We start from the raw sequence: 18,932 nt of genomic DNA, 5'->3' as shown, positions 1-18,932 counted from the left end.
AACAAAGGTCATTAGTTGCAAACACTTCGCAACGACCTGCTCATCTACCAAGATGAGCAGCGAAACTCGTGAACCAGTGCGCACCGATGCACCAACAGTGCTACACAAACTACCGCCTCTGACGACAAAGATATTGTATTCGATTATTCTCTATGCTGGCAAAAGCCTTGCCGCTTTATCGCGAGAGTTTCAAGGCTAAAAGAGGTCATTTGGCCTCCAAATGTGAGGCCTGATCTTATCAAGACGTATCAATGCCGGCCTCATCTACCAGTTCGGTTAGTGATACCCATTATATCACACAGTGAACGTTTTCTTATACGGGATGGATGACGCGCAGGATTTTCCTACCAGCTTCCCACGATGCGCCGTCGCCGCATGCCTATCCTGTTCTGTTTGTTATAGTTAGAGGTAGATGGTTTATAGGCTACAATAAGGAGCACGATGAGTGGAATCGTGCCTTCGCTGATACCCAGTCTACTGTTGTTATTAGACTTGACCATTCCAAGGCACCGAGAACCCAGTTTCCTAGACCAGTTCACGACATTGAAGCCTTGATGCTTGCCGCACTAGCTGATGAAACCATCCCCATTGATCGCTCATCTCACCCCCCTATGAATCGCGTTGCTATCCTCGGGTTTGCCTCCGGAGGCAACCTCGCGCTCGCAGTCAGCCAACTACCCTCAATACACAATCATTCCCTTGCGCCGGCTGCTGTCATGTGCGTCGCCGGTGTTCTCGATTTATCAATCCCAACAGAGAGAAAGCTGGAGAATCGATATTACAAGCCAGCCTTGAAGCCTTCAAAGCGCTGTGGCAAAGACAGTCTCGGCCCCGTCATGCCGGCTCTGTGCTGGGGATACGTTCCGTACGGCGTGGACCTGTGTAATCCACTCCTAAGCCGGGATACGCAGACCTGTCGATGCTCCCCGCTCATGTGGGATTGGTTGGCGCTGAGCTCGACTTTCTTGCGCACGAAGCCTGGCGCTTGGCATGCCGGCTGTCGCGTGAAGATGCGAGAGTTGACCACGGAACGCCAGATCCCGAGAGCAGGGAGACCCAGTGGCGAATTGTTGGACAAGAACAAGTTCATTCTGGCAATCCCCTGCGCGGGCTCGGGGAGGGAGTTCCTGATGAGCGGTTTGCGTTTGAAGAGCATTGGCAGGGCGGTGGCGTCAAGTGGTTACTCATCCCAGACGTCTTACATGGATTTGATAACCGCTTTTACCGCGAGATGGATACTCGTCGAGAGGATATCCGGGATGCAGAGGTAAAGACTGAGGCATACATGAGAGAGCTGGGAACATGGTTACGAGAACGAGTGTGGAGATTGTAGCACATGAGTATTTTCACGGTCTTTTGATGCCTGACAGATAAGTAATTCGCAGGTCAGATTGTATTACATACGGGAAAGAGCAATCGTTTAATATTAGCTTTGCTACGGATGATTGCAAGACCACCATCGTGAAGCGTAGCTATGTATGATTGTGTTTTGGAGGGTCTAAGCTTCTTCCCTTAAGTCGCAAGACTTGGCAGCAATAAGCAGCCTAAATATACAACAAGTATCCATTCTAGCTCGCTATAGATACAGCAAAAAATTAGCGAAGTGTAGACTGTAGCGTCGTGATCTTGACTAAATTGGCCATTTCCCGCCATTGGCTGAAATAGTACTTCCAGTCACCCAACGAGACCCTTCATCAGCAATGAAGGCCACGATCTGGGCAATATCATCTGGCGTGCCGCTTCTTGGGGCAGCTGCAGTCACACGGGCGTTTTCCTTGCGATAGGCTTCCAGAGCCTCAGGGGAGAGGCTTTGCACCAATTCAGTTTCAACAAATCCAACCGACAGTGCTGCATGAGTGAGCGATACATTTCAGGTAAAGAGGATGGGAGATGGTGAACTTACCATTGACAGTAATACCGCGGGATTGGCCAAACTAAGATTCCAGTTAGAATGCCATAAGCCAGCAGGAATTATCAGACTCACCTCAACAGCCCAGTTTCTAGCTAACGCCTCAACCGCTGCCTTGCTAATGGCATAGGCAGTTTGGTTCATTCCAAACGAAAACCGCCTGGCTGCAATAGACGAGATAAGGATAATACGGCCTCCACGTGGTATATACGGGAGCAGCTTTTGCGTAAGGAAAAATGGAGCTCGTACGTTTGTTGCCATTGTATCGTCGTAAATTGCTTCCGTAGTAGTTTCGGTTGATATGGGTGCGGCGTAAGCCGCATTGTGAACTATCATTGTGTTATTTCCCAGTGGCATAACATGCAAACTCACAACTTCTGGAGAATCAACTTACCAACAATGTCAATTTTTTCAACACCCAATTCTTGCAGAGCTTCGTCGATGATTTTTTGGTAGTTGCTGGATATCTTCAGGTCTGCCTGAATGCTGACTGCCTTTGCGCCAGAATTAAGCGAAAGGACTTCTTTGACTGCTTCCTTTGCGGTCTCAGCACGGCTCGGGTTAGCATATACCATAGCCACGCTGGCACCTCGGCGAGCAAGTTCCAGAGAAATGCCTCGCCCAATCCCCCTGATCCCACCAGTCACCAGAGCCGTCTTGCCGGCAAGCGGCAATTGCAGTAAAGACATTGTTAATTTTTGAATACTTGGTACCTTCTGTTTGTGAAGATGAGACTGTGTTAACCTTGGAACACTTTATTGTAGGAATCACTTCTTATATACATGGACTCTGGGTTACCTGTGCCAGCATCTGGGTGCTCCGCCAGCAACTTCACATTCACATAAACCATCTACATAGGCAAAATAAACCCTCAATAAAACATTTATGTCCGTTTAATTCCGTATTATTGATATTTTCTTTGAATGATACCGTGTCATTCACGACATGTAAAATACATGGTCAACTTGCTTTGTTGGTGTATCCAATTAAAGAAGCCACGCCAGTTCCACCTTGTCTCCCGCAATCAATATTTCCTGGGTTTGCGGAGATAAGATGGTATCGGCGAGCAAACTATTGAAAATTACGTCAGCAAACATTTCCCTTTTCGTAGCACCTTTGTGTGCTCAAGTAGTAAGATCGTCGCTACTGACGGAGTTAATATGATAGTAAATAAAAAATCGCACAGTAAATTACGGAATAGTTAAGGTGATTCTTTTTACATTCTATGTTTCGGAGAAGTCCTTTGGGGACATTAAAATTTTGTCAATAGAGGAATGTGTCCTCTGTGGATTAAATACTACTATACTTATTTACAGCCAATTCGCCAATTCTCCCGGACCTGCAAGTTCATACTGAGCGGCAAGAAGTTCATCTTCTTCGGATTCCAATCGGCCGGCCAGAATTTCTTCCTTTTGATCTGGGGTAATAAAATATGGTCCGTCAACACCGCATTTCACATCTCTCTCTGGCATAGTGCCATTGTTAAGGAACGCACGCAGGTGTGGCACAAGGCACGAAGACGGCATTGCGGAAGAGCAATGGCCGTATCCCTCGATCTCGATTAGGCGCGAGCCTACAAATGATTCCCTTGCCACCTTTGCAGAGCGAAGAGGACAAATGGGATCATACGTGGTGGAGAGTATGAGTAGCGGGTGCAAGGTTTCAACGCCTTGGCGTGGAGCAAATGAATGCTCCTTTGGGATCAGCCACTGTGCTTTGGTAAAGAATTCTTCCATTTGTGTAACGGCAAATGATGATGAATTCCACATAGGCTGCAGCATTTCCAATAACTCATACTTTTTCTCTGGCCAGTGTGATTTTCCAGCAGCGCCGTCGTTGCTATGGATTATCATTCCATGCTCCATCACCATCGAGCTATTTTTATCCAGGCCGAAAGCAAGCAGCGCAGCTGTCGCGTTCCCATTCATGAGTTGTGCTATGGTGTCGGCAAGCATATACCAAGAAGACGGTCTATACAAGGCAGGGAAAATTCCACGGAGCCACATCGTGCTGTAATCTATCAGTCCATAGGCCGTATTATTGATGTAGGCTGGTATAGGGTCTTCTTTCAGGGACTGAAGAAATTTTGTAACGTTTTTCTTCAAATCTTCTTTAGTATGACCAAAGGCATTCAAGGGGCATTCGTCAGAAGCCTTTACGCATTCGTTGAAAAACCCGTCCAAGACCCTTTCGGTATCCTCAAAGTCCCCTTCCAGGGGATCAGTATACCAATAGAATTGGTTCACAACACCGTCAATAATGACTCGCTCAGATCGTTCTGGAAACAGAGTCGCGTAAGTTTGTCCAAGTAAGCTGCCATAACTGAAACCCCAGTAGATCATATTCTCTTGGCCAACTGCGTCGAGAATGCTATTCATGTCTGCAGCTGTCTGCGGAGTATTCATGTATGGGCCATACTCGCCCATTGTATCGGAGCACGCCTGAACAAAGCTGCTAGTCCAAGGTTGCAGCTTTGGGCCATCCGCAAGGGGATCATAAGAGAGCGAGATGGATCGTGCTTTGCGTGTTTCATCATCCGGGAAGCAAGTAGCTTGTGGCCGGGAGTTATTGACGCCCCGTGGGTCAAATGACAAAATGTGAAAGTTGTCGCCGGCAATTTTCTGTGTCGCCTTTCCCCTCCGATAGAGCCAGTTTATGCCGCTACCTCCTGGGCCACCTGGATTCACAATAATATTCTTGGTTGCCCTTTGGGAGCTGCGTAGTCGTGCAAGGGGGATGCTAAAAGTACGGTTGCCCGAATTTTCCTTGCTGAATTGATCCATTGGTACGGTGATTGAGCTGCATTCCAGATCGCTGCCCTCTAAATTTCCACACAAAGTCCATTCAATGAGCTCCCCAGGGTATGTCCGGACGTGTTGAGGAGCTTGACAATTGTGAGCTGTGTTAGAATCATACGGAGCCAACTGATCCCAAACGAGCAGAATCGAAAGAATGGTGGCCAACAGGAGCCATTTCTGCGTCATCCTCTTATTCTTTGTAGATTGCTGCGGAGGGGTTGAGTCAATCGGCAATATACCCTTCTCAGTGAAGGGTTGCTTTTCGCTTGTCAAATCTGCAAGCATCTTCGAGGCAAGAACAAGCAAATGGCATGAGAGATGAAGGAGGTACTATCAAATAGCACCTAGCTGAGGTTTTAATGGGATCTTTCCAGAGTTATTGGCAGATGACCGGTGCCCCAATCTACGTACGTGTTTACGCGGCTGAAGGACGTTGGTTGAAGGCGGGAGGAGGAGCCGGTCCCCCGCAGTAGAACGCGTCAGTAATACTTGGCAGGCATTGCGATATTCAATCCCTGTAAAGCTTGCGCCAACTTCAATGACAACACGCCCGACTTGGAATTTACCTACCCTAGGGGTTTGTAAAAGGAAGAAGAAAAAAGAGGGATACGAGAAGTGATTAGCAATTTTAGCATACAGAAACAGACAATCCGCACATCTCCACTACACTAGACTCATCTAGAATGGTGGTCATATTCTTCTTATGTATGCACATATTCATTACGTGGTCTCTGGTTTGCATAGCACAGAAATCATCTTCAAATGTCGCCATGCTCCCTCAAATACGCAAGCAGCAACACTGCGATGCAGTAAAAATATGAGAGTCGTTTATCTTATAAAGTTTCATAATGAAACATCATCCTCTATTGCATTTATTACAATCTTATGCAAAACTCTCCATATCGTCCATAGATAGGCTACACACTAAATAAGATTTGGATCCTTCTCGGTCTGAGTAAGCCCTTATAGAAAAGGAGTCTTTCACATCTTAGCTATCAATATGTCACTCTTTACGAGCGAATGAAGTGCTACTTAATGACATGATTTATGGAGAACATAATCCCTCGGCATCCTAACAGTTCAGCCACAGAGACATACTTTCCGAATGAGTTAGTTCGCATACCGAGGTCGTAAGTAGTATAAGAAGCCGTACAATCGCAGCTATGATCTTGCCAACATGATCACTCTTGCGGTATTAATACGCATAGGGGACGCAATTTGTTATAATTAATTATATATTACTTAATCAGTTCATTGAGTTCGAGAATTTAGTGAACCTTTGTTAGATTCCGCTATGAACATGACCGAAGCAAGCAGAGGTGGGCTTTTTGGCTCATGGGGGATTTCTCCGTCTCTGCCGATTGCTCTAGTTGCCATATGTGTCCTTCTCTACCGACTCTATATCCGACATTTCCCAAAGCCCATTCCAGGCAACATCCCTTACAATATACTGTCGGCAAGACGGCTAATCGGCGATTCACTGGACATCCGGCGGTACCAAAAGACAGGGGATTTCAGGCGTTTCTTCCACGATCATAATACGAAGCTGAACACCTCTATTTCTCAAGTCTTCATGTTCCCATACCCCAAACCGTTTGTGCTTTTGACGGACTTTCGTGAATCATATGACATCTTGTCAAAGAGACACCGAGACTTTGATAGAAGCAAAAGAAATGCAGACATTTTCGGAACTATTGGAACAAACTTTCATCTTGCTATGCAGACACGAGATCCACGATTCAAGGGAAATAAAGAGCTTGTAAGGGATTTGATGACACCGGCATTCCTCAATGAGGTAAGATTACTATGTTTTCCATCAGTAAACAGTGCATGCTAAGTTTCAACCATAGGTTTCTGCAGTACACATTTACGACATCGCCACTGTGCTGGTTGATATGTGGTCATATAAAGTTGCTCAAGCTGCTGGACGCCCGTTTTCTGCGTACGAGGACCTTCACTATGTTGCTCTTGACATTATTCTTGCAGCGGCTTTCGGCATTCCCCTTGAGCAATCAACAACTCAGAAGCAGTATGAGTTTTTACAGCTTCAGTCATCTAAAATTAAATCAGCAGGCTCCAAAGCTGATCCAGTCACCTATGACCGCACTCCGATAGCTGAATCCCGTACGGCTCTGATGAAGGTGACAGGAACCGTGGTGGTGGGATATAAATCTCCATTCCCTCGCCTCCATCATTGGATTTTGAGAAACACAATTTGGCGCAGAGATTTTGCTCTGAAAGAGGCATTTATTACAGATGAAATTAACAAGGGTGTTGAGAGGCTGACTTCGGAGAACTCGCAAGAGAATCGCATGCGATGTGCGATGGACATGATGCTCCTAAGGGAACTTGGCTACGCGAAGAAGGAAGGGAGAAAGCCAAACATCAACGCGCCTAGGATGAGAGATGAGGTAATATTGAGTGCTCTATCCTGTGTAAAGTGAGGTTAACTTTGGAACGGGTAATGCTAATTGGATATGATGCAGTTATTCGGCTACGTAGCTACCGGACATGACACCTCATCCACAACGCTCTCGTGGATCACGAAATTCTTGGCCGATAATCAGAGTGCCCAAGCCAAGCTTCGTCGTCAATTACGCACGGCCTTTGCAGAAGCTCATGCCGAAAAACGCCAGCCAACTGTGATGGAGATTATCGAAAAGCCAGCACCTTTCCTCGACGCCTTCCTGGAGGAGTGTTTGCGAATGACAAAAACTATCCCCACCATTTTACGTGAGGCCTTGACCGATGTCACAATATTAGGTCATCTAGTTCCCAAAGGCACCAGTATTATGATGTATAACCATGGGCCCGGAGGACAATTGGAGTCTGGATTTAACATTCCTGAGGCTGTCAGGTCCGAGACGTCACAAAGCTCAAAGGACCGTGTAGGAGAATGGAATCCTGACGATATAAGTCGCTTCCTTCCGGAAAGGTGGCTACAACGAACAGCGGAAGCGAAATCCGACGGCGAAGGTGACGCAGAATTCGAAGGAATCGAATACAACGCCAATTCCGGGCCTTTCTTAACATTTGGTGGTGGACCCCGAGGCTGTTTTGGAAGGAAATTAGCATACATGGAACTGCGAATTGTGATGGCCATGCTGGTATGGAATTTCGAATTTCAGCCTTGCCCTGCGGAACTCAGCTCGTACGAAGGCATTGACGCAGCAACTGTTGTGCCAAAACAATGCTACGTAAGATTGAAGCAGCTGTTGTAGGCTATTAAGCCAGAACCTACCTTAATGTCGAATTGCTATGTGTTTCTCGATATGCCTGGCACAGATTGATGGAGGGATAGCTAGACTAGCTATGGGCGAACAACTAATTGAAGCAGTCTACTGCACAAGAGGGAGACTCGGGCAAACCAAGCAAGTCATTTGCGTAGTAGAGAGGCTCTGAATTAGCTAGCTAGAGGTCTAAAAATACTGAGCCATCGATTCGCAAGCTGGCATTTGTTAATTTCCTTTTCAAGCATTTCTCTACGACCTTTGTTGTATTCTCTTCAATATCGGTTTCCAAACGTTCTATCCTCTCGCTCGCCTCATTATCCAGTCGTTCTAAAGTTGCATCAACCTCATCCTTAAGATCTTCAATTATATCTTGAGATTCGATCCTCATATCCGTTATACAGTCATCGATTCGATGATCAACCTCTTCCAATAATTCTAGCCTCTCTTCCTCTCCACGGCTGTGTGTAGAATCCAATGCCTCTGAGACTTTATCTTCAAGCTTGACCATGCGGCCTTCTATACTATCGAGGCGAGTGCAAATGTTTTTGAGAATGAGTAGGATTTGGTCCTGGGTTGTGGATGGGCGCTCAAAGTCATGGTCGGAAAAATCGCGCTTGCGCTTATCTATAGTGAAGCTGGGTGAGCTTGGAAACTTGAGATAGTAGGGTACGGCTTGCTCACTGGAATGATGGCTACGACTGGGCGCAGGCTCACTGTACGGAGGCAAACACGCTTCGGTATTGGCAACATCGTTCTTTACATTGACAATTTCGCCTCCTCTACCAGCATACAGCGTTGTGAGATTGGCACGCCTTGTGTTGGTAGACGGGCGGTTGTCATTATGCGACAGTGAAAAAGTCGAAGCAACCGATTCCAAAATTCCCTGTGTCGATGTGACTGTGTCAAGATTACTGAGATGTACAGTGAAGGCCGTCACCGTGGCGAGGGCTTGTATGGAATCTAGAAGGGCTTTGGTCTTTGGTCGGGATTCCAGAATAAGATTCTTGGGAACAACGAGATGTGGATGTGCCGTCAGGGAGAAGCAGAGCGAGTGATGTATGGGCCCAGACTGTATCAAAGCTGACAATGGAGCGGCATGTTCGGTTTGCGGAGTAATGGACTGAATGGTTTCGGGATGTATGAATAGGTAAACGGCTTGTTTACTGCTTTTGGATTTACTGCCTTTCAACAAGACATAGCCATATATTTTGAAAATAGCTGTATTGGTCGACGTGTCCAAGTATAAATCGAGATTCAGACCCTCAACACGTTGCATTTGGCCATCGGGATTTTGCCAAGTCAACAAATTGTTTCGATATGTCATGTCCACCTCGAAAGCCTCTCCATTTTGGTCACCGGCAACTGGCTCAACTGGTTCTTGGCCATCATCATTTTCGCTGATGCCGTTGCCGTTGTTGTCGCCGTTGTCATAATGAGTCAGTTCGTCCTTGTCACCGAATTGCTCCGTTGCAAATGGACGTCTAGAGCATAAACGCGTCAGTATATCAAACCAGCAAAGGGGATGCACTTGGCCATTGGTTAGTGGTGTTGCTGGCGAAGGCACATGGAATGGAGGGTGCTAAACAAAGTCCCGCCGCTCATCGCAGGATGACATGGTCGCAGAGAAAGTACTGGCATAAGGAGGCGAGAAAGGAGCAAGCCGTCGCATGCCACAAACTGGCTTGCAACCGACTAACGCAAGTTCATCGCGATACGCAATGAACTGCTACTCGCAATCCGCGGCCAACAAGACCCCTACCATTTTGACAGACTTGTCTGAAGCAACAAGCGTGCCAAGTATGCATAGGAATTTCCCGGTCTTGCTTCGCAGGCAACTTTCTGCTGGAGAATCTCATCGAGCGGAGCGGCACGGCTATCCATACAAGCACAAAGCTCGATGGAATCGCACAAGAACTATTCCACTGACCCAGGCGAGGAAAAAGGCTGAGTCGATTCATCGTCGTTGTCGTCATTCACATCTCGAGAAGGCGAGGCAGCGGTGGCTATCATGGCAGAGAACACAGCATCGAGAAATCGAAGAATCAAAGCATGCAAAAGGAAAGTCAAGTGCTGCGCTCTCCTGGCGCAAAGGTGAAGGCTTGTCGCTGGCGGAGAACATGAAGAGCGTGCCTCGATCGTGAAGCAGTGCAACAAGGAAATTAACGCAAACATCACGGCTTCACGGAGTTGTCTTACGTAGCAGTAGCACGTGACTTTGATTAGCCAATTAGCTTGCGTTACCGGGTCTGGCTAAATACGGGCTAAACTCCGGACGTAAACAGCCACTATTACATAACTCGATTGCTGGATTGGTACTAGTGCGCGCCTAGTTGCTTAAGCCGAAGTGAGCAGAAATACAGAACAGTTACAGAGGAGGGAGGCTGGATCATACGGGCTGTAATTATTCGGGCGCTACAGAGTAAATTCCGGCAAGTACATTCATTCTCATGCCAGGTATAAACTTGCGGAACAGGTTCCAATATATTCGAGTTATTTCTCAGGTACATATAAAATGGATGCAAAATCTGTAAACTACAGCAAAATTTCGGGCCTTCTGTTTAATGGTTCGGGAGGTAAGTCGGTTAGGTACCTCAACAAACGTGTGTCCGTACCGCCGATTCTTCTGGCTCTTCTGGCTTTGATGCTCTCGCATTCAGGATTCATCTTATTCTCTATAACTTCCCATGCAGCTCGTTTCTTCAACACACTCGCTAGTGCTGTAGCTTGTCTAACGCCCATGGAATGACCCATGAACTGCAATCGCTGAATCGCCCACTCTCTTGCCGGCCCTGCACATATCTCGAGACGAGCTGCAGCGTACAGATTCCACATGAGAATCAGGGCGTTTACCGGTTTCGCAGAAGTTCCATCCTTTTGATGAAAATTCAGATAAAACGGGACTGAGGCGAATATATCTGAGCTTGCTTCATGGAGATCACAAAGAGACTCGTCGTATTGAGTCAAGACCTGGGTTGCCAGTGCTCTTGGCATGGTGTTGATCTTGGCGATTTGCGGCTGCAGCAAGCCAACAATGGTCTCGTGTAAAATGACTTTGGCCACATTGTACAAATCCCAGACCCAGGCGCTCCGTAGACTTCGATAAGTGCGGTATTTATTTAGATAGACTTCGTCTGTCGCCTCTTCAATAAACTTGACGGTGTATGGACCTTGGGAGCGTAAAATCGGGTGATACAGGTTTCGGATATCCTCCCCAATACTAATGCATTTAGCAAATGCTGTTTGCCACTCCTCATCTGGGCTCAATCTGATCCAAGCTCGCAAGGAGCACAGTTTCATGATTACACCACCTAGTGGATAGGGACCCAGTGATCTAAATGGTTCGTATTTGTGGGCTTCATCCGTCAGTCTCTGGATAGAGTCCGGAATCCCTTCACTTCTTTGGATGCAGGATATTATCTAAACGCTTATTAGCATACTACTAACAACAAACCATTGTCTGACTAACGATTTGCGATCGGAGATGCAAGAACAGCTCCATCCCGACTTCGCTGTCCTTGAATTGCTGTGTGCCACGGATATGTGCCACTGCCAGTGCACCTAGCATGTGATTATACCAGGCATTTAATGACTGTTGGCTATCACACATGATCATCTGGAAATATCAGCACATACACGAAACATAAGGTCGAACGAAATCATCTGCTAATGCAAGAGAGATGCCGGAATGTCACTTACTTCATAAAGTCCAAGTACCAGAATGGCGGCGAGCGTCCCAGCCTCTTTTATCTTGGTCGTGTTGTGAATCGCTTCATTGATATCATTTATAGCAGTACCGTAACTTTGCCTTGCCTTCAGCTCCAGAAGTGGTGATGATTCTTTACACGCCATCCCCGCTGAACCCACTGCGACCATAGCCGCCTCCAAGGCGCTGTTAAGGCCTGGTCGAACTAGCAGTCGAGCCACGCCGGATAAATAGCCAGCAGTGCCCTCTTGAATAAGGACATAGCTATGGACAAAGTACGATTTGGCTTGTTCGTCAATATTGTATGGCAGGAAACATAAAGAAATAGCATTGTTGATTGCAATACTATTATCCGCATGGGCTTCGGCTTGAGCGCGACAGATCCTGGTAAGAGCTTTGGATTTGGTCGAGTTGGTTTCATCGTGGAATATCACATCAATAAGATCACGATACCCTGTACACGTTTCTTTCGCTCGTCTGCATTGTGAACATCTTGGTCTCTGGAGATCGCACTGAGGCAGTCTTGGTTTAGCTCCAGGTGCACAAACGGTGAGTTGGTATTACACTAACCTTAATCTTCCTCTTCCTACATAGCGCGCAGGCTGGTGACGGTTTGCCTCGATAAACCATATGGCGGATGATGTTTTGCAGTACAGCCTTAGATGCTCTTTGACAACGACGAGGGAATGTTCAAGATCTATCGAGGGATGACAGGAGTTGAGCAGGCTATTATGACGCGTTAGCGTGGCTTGGACCCTGCGGAGACAGCATACATTTACTTCATTAGCTCACACGACCAGGCGCAGTGAAAACTGGGATTCTCACAACCTAAAAGCCACTGCCGACTCACTAAAAGGGAGTACCGGAGATAAGGATTCTCTGTGTTGAAGAGTCTTTGCACAAAATATAAGCGAGTTACAAGTAATTACATATATACCAAAGAGATGATAGCCTAGTATGCTAACTATTAGATCGCCCCGTTTCAATTATTAATCGAGACCATTTCCTCTTCTCAGCACTTAGGTTAGTCTCTGCTCCGCCCTCGAATGCCTTGGACAATGTGACCGATGATCGTCATATTGAAGATCTTGATCGCGGTGCTGACTACAGGGTTCTGTTTGCGGTTCGGCATGCTTGACTGTCCCGTGGTTTGTCCCGAGACGTTCGTTTGGTTCTCTCCAAGACGAATAATCACGTCATCCTCTTCTTTTAAGTTATTCCGGTTTCGACCCAACGAAAATCCTGCCACAATATAGATAAGAATGACAAGAGCCTCAGGTATGACGGCGAGACACAGCCAGGCTGTGACGTTACCCGTGATAAAATTGAAGTTCTTGTCATCTGTCAAGGTCGCCAAAATCGCGTAAACAAGACGGACTGCAAGAGGGAATGCTGCAGCAACCACAGCCCATAGAAGGTTCCGATATTTGCGGTTTGCAAGCGAGACATTTCTATACAGATTTGCAGCAACAATCAGAGTCGCGGCATATGCGCCGATCAATAATCCAGTACCAATCTTGCCAAGACTTCCAATGGCGAACGTCCCGTTCTCCTTGATCGCATTTCCGGCTTTGATGCCTCCAACAACACCCAGAACGAGACCAGCGATGATGACCGTTTGTACAAGGCGAAATATGGACTTTTCTGCTTGGCTTCTGTTTTTGCCGCCAATGTTCTCGCTAAGACGATTCAGAAGTCCCAATGAGCCTGCTTGGAGGGGAGCAAGGCCGATGGAATTCATTATAGATGCAATGGTGTAAAACTTGGTTGTACCAGGATGGTTTTTCGCTTCGAGTTGAATCGCAGAGCCGACGATACGGATAGCCGAGAATAAAAATATGTCGAGCCAGCCGGTAGTATGGAACTCATTGATTAGAGTGAGGTAGATGCCAATAATGGCAGAAGGGCAGTAACAAATCAGTTCCGCCACAGCGATGCCATCGCGGTAAGAGAGAGCCATCCTGTAAGGTATGAAGTGTACGTGAAGTGTGTGATACGTGTATTTCGATGCGACAACTGTTGGCCTTGTTATATCCCCTTGTTAAGGCATGTGTTGCCAGCCCTCTTACCCCCTTCTCTACGAATACGCCTTACGAGACGGAGATGAGGCCTCTCTAGTAAAGCATTCATTTTGGAGATCCTACTCAACTATTGTGAACATGGCAACCAGGGAGTGAGATGAATCGACTTCGATGGTCATTGTGGAACGTAAAAGCCAATCAAATCAATTAGACGAACTACATACTCTTCTAGGAAAAGGTCTATGGATCTCTAAGCTGTCAATGAACGCTTCTACCCGCCCCGCTCGCTGCACTAAACTAAACTAGCAACTCAGTTTGAGATCTGAACGCCAAGGCGCTTTTCGATGTCCAGAAAATTGTTGGCTGTGTCAATAACCATCTGGCGCAGGGAAATGAACTCTATGCCGAGTTCCTTCTTGGCCTTGGTGTTATCCACGTTGTAGACACCGGTGATCGGCTCCCCGGGGTTGCCGACTGGGACGCGGCCACGGAGGCTGGGAAACTCCTCCCGCAGGATGTCACAGATCTGTTGGAAGCTAAAGAGGCCCGCCGTGGTCAGATATCGCTGACCCGCTGTTTCGGGCTTGTAGTATGCCACCTTGTGAGCGAGGGCAACATCACGAACATCAACAATGGCCCAGAAAGAGGTCGGAGGTACCTCAAGTCGGGAGCCGTTCATGAGAGAGTAGAACATGCCAGATGAAGTGTTGATGTTGTCGAGATCGTCAATGTAATGGCGGTTAGGGCCGTATACAACGGGGGGGTTGATGACCGTGACAGTAAACTGAGGCTTCTTTTCTTCCACAAATTTCCAAGCCGCCTTCTCAGCCAACACTTTAGAGGCGCAATAAGCAAAGCCAAAGTCGGCATCCGGAGATTTGGCCTCGTCATAGGTGGCAGGATTGAAGTCCTTCTCACTGTAGACGTAACCCTCCCGAAAGCCTTTCGATACATCCACGATGGAGGCGAAAGATGCAGTGATGATGACGCGCTTCACCTGAGGAGCATGTTTATACGTCGATTCCAGCACTTGAAGAGTGCCTTGGATAGCCGGAATAAGCAGGTCTTTCTCGTTGTCTTCAATCTTTGGTGTGAATGGTGAAGCGACGTGGATGACGCCATCGACACCCTTTACAGCTTCATCAAAGGCACCCGGCTTGGTGATATCGGGGACAATGACGAAACTGAGGAGCGAAGCATACTGAGAGTTCACTTTGAGAACCCGATCCGCGGAAGACTGAGATCGAACGACACCACGGACTGGAGTACCCTCAGACAGAAATTGATCAATGACATGAGCAGCAATGAAGCTGGATGCTCCAGTAATGAGAACGGGCGCCTTGGACATTTTGGATTGATAGTTTTGTTGTTTTTTTTTTTTTTTGATGTTGTAAATTGCAACTGTAGATTTAGATCGAAAATGATGTTCAAATTCAGTAGTGTATTTGCTTTGTGTTATTGTGTGGTGATTCTGAAACTGGGATGTCCTTCTTTTTTTTTCTTACAACGTTGAGCTCTACCATTCTCTTATATATCGATTTCCTCTTGAACCCCTAGCTATCACGACATACGCAGAAGTTGTTAAATCCATCGTCGAACCGATGCTATCACCGCAAGCTCCCGTTGTCCAACTCTACTAATCTCCCGGATTTTAAAAACGGAGATACTTGCCTGCTCGCGATCATTACAGAGCACCAAAGCTAGAACGAAAAGCTAGAACCAACAATCGAAACTTCTTCATGCTGCACCAAGCAGTGGATCCTTGCGATGCGTTCCGAAAGACAAACCCGTCGGTCGTTGAAGAATTATCGGCGTTTGTCTGCGCTAGGAGGCTCCGTGTCGGATTTTAGTGCTAGTGTGGGAATATTTTGTTGAGAGCCTGACAAACACGCTACAATGACTAAACCCGCGGACAAAATAACAGCCAGAAAAGGTCGAAAGACTTATGGTTTGCTACTGACGTCAATTCTGTATGTTCTACGATTCATCTGAACCATTAATAAGGAGATTCTGGATGGTTCGTTGTTGTGCGTCGCTATTAAGAGGCAACACCATGGAGATAATTGCGAACAGCAGAACCAACGTAATGCGAAAGGTCGCACCCAAAAGACCGTACCCAAAACAATCGTACCCAAAAAACCCATACCCAAAAGACCGTACCTAAAAGCCCGTAACTAAAAAGTCCGTTGTTCCCAAAAGACCATACTCTCCTGCTCCGTCCATTCCCGAGCGCCACTACAATCCCTCCAGCAACATTTCCACAGTCGGAAAGTCAGCGGGGAGAGTGTTTCCGGTGGTATTCGCAATCTTCTTTGCAAATTCGACGATTTCATTCAGGTTTTCTCTATTTCCACCGTGTCGCAGGTATCCCTTTGCATGCCAAGAGGCTTGGAGTGGGCAGTTCATCGTTACCAATACCGTTACCAGCAACGCCATGGTCGCCAATCCATCATGCACCGAATAATCCGACAAGAGATTGCGCATTGAGACATCCATAGTAATATGTGCTAAACCCATCAGCCTAGTGTATGCGGGAGCGATATCAGGGTGTACGAGTACTTACCAATATCCGGCGCATACATACCAGCCGCCTGGAATGAATCGGCCCAACCATCTCCATGTGTTAATTTCGCATACTCCCAGCCTCTGGCTGAGTTGTCAGCTTCCCAGTCCGACTTTTTAACATGATTTAGATCTTCTTTGTTGACTAGTGGGATTATTGGATATAGAGCGTTCAGAGTTTTTGGCATCCCGACAATGATTAACATCTCCGTGAGCGCATCGATATAACGGCGCCATAGGAATGGACGAGACTCAGCAGGCGTTTTCTCTAAAGCTGATTTATACAGATAGACTCCATAATGGCCTTGGTTGATGGACGTGAGCCCTACAAGCTTTTATCTGTTTAGTTTGAGACTAGTTGGCAAGTGTCAGGTATACATACCGCAAGACAGTCCCATGGTGGGTGTTGGTCACTCTCTGCTTGTCGATTGAGTGCTTCATCAATGAGAAGCTCAATCTTGTCTTGGTGCGCCATACTTAAACTCGGAGATGTTGGATGGGCAAACTCTCGCGTGAAAATGGGGATCCTTACTCTACCATTGCTTTCCATGGAGAGCAGCACGACGCTTTAATACTTTCTGTGACAGGATATCATGGTATCTAACTGAGTCAGCGCTAAGTAAAAGTAAATTATTGGTAGTTTGTAAGAGCTAGGAATATCTCTTTATATAAAATACCTGAGAGCTCTAAGCAGCCACTTATTTGGCATAAGACTCCTGCTATATGGCAATTGCGCCACAATTAAGTTTCCACTCCTTACTAAGACGAAGTAAAAGTGTACTGAGGAAACCATACATACATGAAGCTGTGTGTTTTAGCTGAAAATATATATATAGACATACTGCGTGAGTATCATATGTAAAATAATTCTCCAACAAAGGTCAGGCCGCGATCTCACATTTCGTAGAATATTTCTTTAGGACATTCCTGTTTCCCAATTGAGGACATAAATGGCGAAGTTGGCGACGAGAGACTACTCGGATAGTCAATTAGCTATTGTGCCTAATTATACCCTAAACGTTACATGTCAATTAATGTTCTATACATGGAAAGAATTTAGTTTAATAGTAAAATGACATAGTATTGGACGCTGAGCTGCATCCAATTGCGCAAATTCGATTGCATCAACAGTCGCCAATATGGGTATTAGAAAACTTATAGATATTTGAATGAAAGCCTTTACGATTCAGCAACGAGGAAGAAGAAAAGAACACGCAATTGGGGTTATCCCGACGTGTTGATTTGCACCCTTAGTGTATATTGATCATTTACGTAAGACGCTTTCAGTCAGCCAACACCTTCCTAATGTTCTCATATATCTATTTCGGACGAACAATCGGATGAAATCCTCAAAAAGTGAACATTCAACTTCATGTAATGGAGAGATTATTGAGCTGCGCTTTAGGTAGATCCATTCATATCGTTGCCAACATCCGCAGGGGGCTCCTATTTTATACACAATATTGAGTATCTGAATTATGACTTTGAATCTCTATTCTGGCTAGATCATTGTGCTTCTTATTGATGTTGTTGGTTTGAAGACGAAGCATCTCTAGTTGTGCATATGTTCTTGCCACCGAGGCTTCTAAGAACCAGTGATACAATGTCCTCTTGAACACGTTGAATGAGTGATGGGTAGTCTAAGTCAAGCTGGCAGGCTGCCGGTATAATTGTCGTATTCTCTACTGTACTAGTGCTACTTACCAACTCAAGATGGTAATTGCCCTGAACAGCTGCGAAGCGGCTTCACAGCATATACCGATAGTTTTATTCGCGTTGAATGCTCAGATTGATTAGCAATCATAAAGATGAAGATACATGTTATAATTTTATGATGAAATCGAAACAAAAGCCGTCATATAGCGCCGTATTTCGGAAGCTTTTACGCATTAATATAAAGAATATGGATAATTGAGTCAATTGAAGATTCTTCATCATTGAACGCCGATAGACATCTGCAATAGACCGGCTGTAATAAGTGAAAAGTGCATTTCCATGTGATTCTAGGACAACTTTATTCTCAGTGAAAATTGTTTGTGATACTGAAAGCAGTTGTAGATACTTTCGAAATATTGAGATAAATGAGACAAGTGCCGTTGATTTCTAGTCGGAAATGTCGCTGTAATTAGAGATTATTAAAGTAGTTAACATGCGGTTAAAAGAAAACACCGAATTGTTTTCCATGCTAAGGGTACCAAAATCAGTGCAGTCGTGAAATAAAACGCCGGTCTGATTTCTTCTGTACTACGTAAGAGCATCATCCCGGCCGGTGTCTTCTTTTCCACCCTTGGCTAGGCACGATGCGGGGAAGATTGCGGGAGCGGCCGCAATAACCCACCAATCCTTCAATGCGATTTCTCAGCCCTGTAGCTAAACCTTGGCTGTGGATCTCACTCCCTCCTTTTGAGCCAGTTTCCAGTACTCCGTGGAGTTGGTAATCCAGCAGAAGCCTGTTGCTTTACAAGCTGGTACTTCGTCATAACGAGTCAATAGCCATACGTCCGCAAGGTAATTCGGGTTATGGATAATATCAAGCCCGCACACCGTCACTCTTGACTCCAGGCCCAGGGGTGCTCACTCGGCCGAGTGCTACCTCTGAGCCATGCCGTATCATCATATGCATGCTTGAATCCCTGTCCATGGACATGTTATTCGGAATGACTCTCGAACACTCTATTGTTTCCTACTGCGCCACGATACCGCTCT

General features: G+C 46.3%; 9 protein-coding genes across 9 annotated transcripts; 2 read left to right on the top strand and 7 right to left on the bottom strand.

The window, feature by feature from the left end:
* Nucleotides 1-52: 52 nt before the first annotated feature.
* Nucleotides 53-1,407, top strand: M431DRAFT_525225 (hypothetical protein; the record flags this gene model as incomplete). The annotated part of the gene is made up of 4 exons (XM_024920608.1): nucleotides 53-135; nucleotides 195-275; nucleotides 338-882; nucleotides 912-1,407. 4 exons carry the CDS (start codon nucleotides 53-55, stop codon nucleotides 1,331-1,333), a joined length of 1,131 nt encoding a protein of 376 aa, XP_024768393.1. The 3' UTR covers nucleotides 1,334-1,407.
* Nucleotides 1,408-1,491: 84 nt separating this feature from the next.
* Nucleotides 1,492-2,598, bottom strand: M431DRAFT_127723 (hypothetical protein; the record flags this gene model as incomplete). The annotated part of the gene is made up of 4 exons (XM_024912343.1): nucleotides 1,492-1,848; nucleotides 1,904-1,934; nucleotides 1,985-2,238; nucleotides 2,304-2,598. The coding sequence occupies 4 exons, from the start codon at nucleotides 2,596-2,598 to the stop codon at nucleotides 1,631-1,633; spliced, it is 798 nt and encodes a 265-aa protein (XP_024768392.1). The 3' UTR covers nucleotides 1,492-1,630.
* Nucleotides 2,599-3,167: 569 nt separating this feature from the next.
* M431DRAFT_513490 (hypothetical protein) lies at nucleotides 3,168-5,107 on the bottom strand. Its single transcript, XM_024920033.1, has one exon. It carries the CDS (start codon nucleotides 4,990-4,992, stop codon nucleotides 3,220-3,222), a length of 1,773 nt encoding a protein of 590 aa, XP_024768391.1. The 5' UTR covers nucleotides 4,993-5,107; the 3' UTR covers nucleotides 3,168-3,219.
* A 900-nt stretch (nucleotides 5,108-6,007) lies between these two features.
* M431DRAFT_99423 (hypothetical protein) lies at nucleotides 6,008-7,928 on the top strand (the record flags this gene model as incomplete). The annotated part of the gene is made up of 3 exons (XM_024925151.1): nucleotides 6,008-6,502; nucleotides 6,558-7,118; nucleotides 7,194-7,928. 3 exons carry the CDS (start codon nucleotides 6,008-6,010, stop codon nucleotides 7,926-7,928), a joined length of 1,791 nt encoding a protein of 596 aa, XP_024768390.1.
* Nucleotides 7,929-8,118: 190 nt separating this feature from the next.
* On the bottom strand, nucleotides 8,119-10,112 carry M431DRAFT_99323 (hypothetical protein; the record flags this gene model as incomplete). The annotated part of the gene is made up of 3 exons (XM_024925139.1): nucleotides 8,119-8,564; nucleotides 8,622-9,421; nucleotides 9,868-10,112. 3 exons carry the CDS (start codon nucleotides 10,110-10,112, stop codon nucleotides 8,119-8,121), a joined length of 1,491 nt encoding a protein of 496 aa, XP_024768389.1.
* Nucleotides 10,113-10,389: 277 nt separating this feature from the next.
* On the bottom strand, nucleotides 10,390-12,312 carry M431DRAFT_513488 (hypothetical protein). The gene is made up of 4 exons (XM_024920032.1): nucleotides 12,214-12,312; nucleotides 11,637-12,155; nucleotides 11,407-11,553; nucleotides 10,390-11,357 (listed from the first exon to the last, which is right to left on the bottom strand). The coding sequence occupies exons 1-4, from the start codon at nucleotides 12,271-12,273 to the stop codon at nucleotides 10,473-10,475; spliced, it is 1,611 nt and encodes a 536-aa protein (XP_024768388.1). The 5' UTR covers nucleotides 12,274-12,312; the 3' UTR covers nucleotides 10,390-10,472.
* Nucleotides 12,313-12,573: 261 nt separating this feature from the next.
* M431DRAFT_546390 (hypothetical protein) lies at nucleotides 12,574-13,603 on the bottom strand (the record flags this gene model as incomplete). The annotated part of the gene is made up of 1 exon (XM_024921213.1): nucleotides 12,574-13,603. The coding sequence occupies one exon, from the start codon at nucleotides 13,601-13,603 to the stop codon at nucleotides 12,668-12,670; it is 936 nt and encodes a 311-aa protein (XP_024768387.1). The 3' UTR covers nucleotides 12,574-12,667.
* Nucleotides 13,604-13,895: 292 nt separating this feature from the next.
* On the bottom strand, nucleotides 13,896-15,050 carry M431DRAFT_546387 (hypothetical protein). Its single transcript, XM_024921212.1, has one exon. The coding sequence runs from the start codon at nucleotides 15,010-15,012 to the stop codon at nucleotides 13,975-13,977; it is 1,038 nt and encodes a 345-aa protein (XP_024768386.1). The 5' UTR covers nucleotides 15,013-15,050; the 3' UTR covers nucleotides 13,896-13,974.
* Nucleotides 15,051-15,667: 617 nt separating this feature from the next.
* M431DRAFT_155079 (hypothetical protein) lies at nucleotides 15,668-16,701 on the bottom strand (the record flags this gene model as incomplete). The annotated part of the gene is made up of 3 exons (XM_024912923.1): nucleotides 15,668-16,171; nucleotides 16,228-16,558; nucleotides 16,609-16,701. The coding sequence occupies 3 exons, from the start codon at nucleotides 16,699-16,701 to the stop codon at nucleotides 15,900-15,902; spliced, it is 696 nt and encodes a 231-aa protein (XP_024768385.1). The 3' UTR covers nucleotides 15,668-15,899.
* Nucleotides 16,702-18,932: the final 2,231 nt, after the last annotated feature.

This window comes from Trichoderma harzianum (assembly GCF_003025095.1).
Source record: "Trichoderma harzianum CBS 226.95 unplaced genomic scaffold M431scaffold_23, whole genome shotgun sequence".
NCBI lineage: Eukaryota > Fungi > Ascomycota > Sordariomycetes > Hypocreales > Hypocreaceae > Trichoderma > Trichoderma harzianum.
The sequence above is the reverse complement of the archived record's forward strand: the minus strand, read 5'-3'. Positions and strand labels throughout refer to the sequence as shown.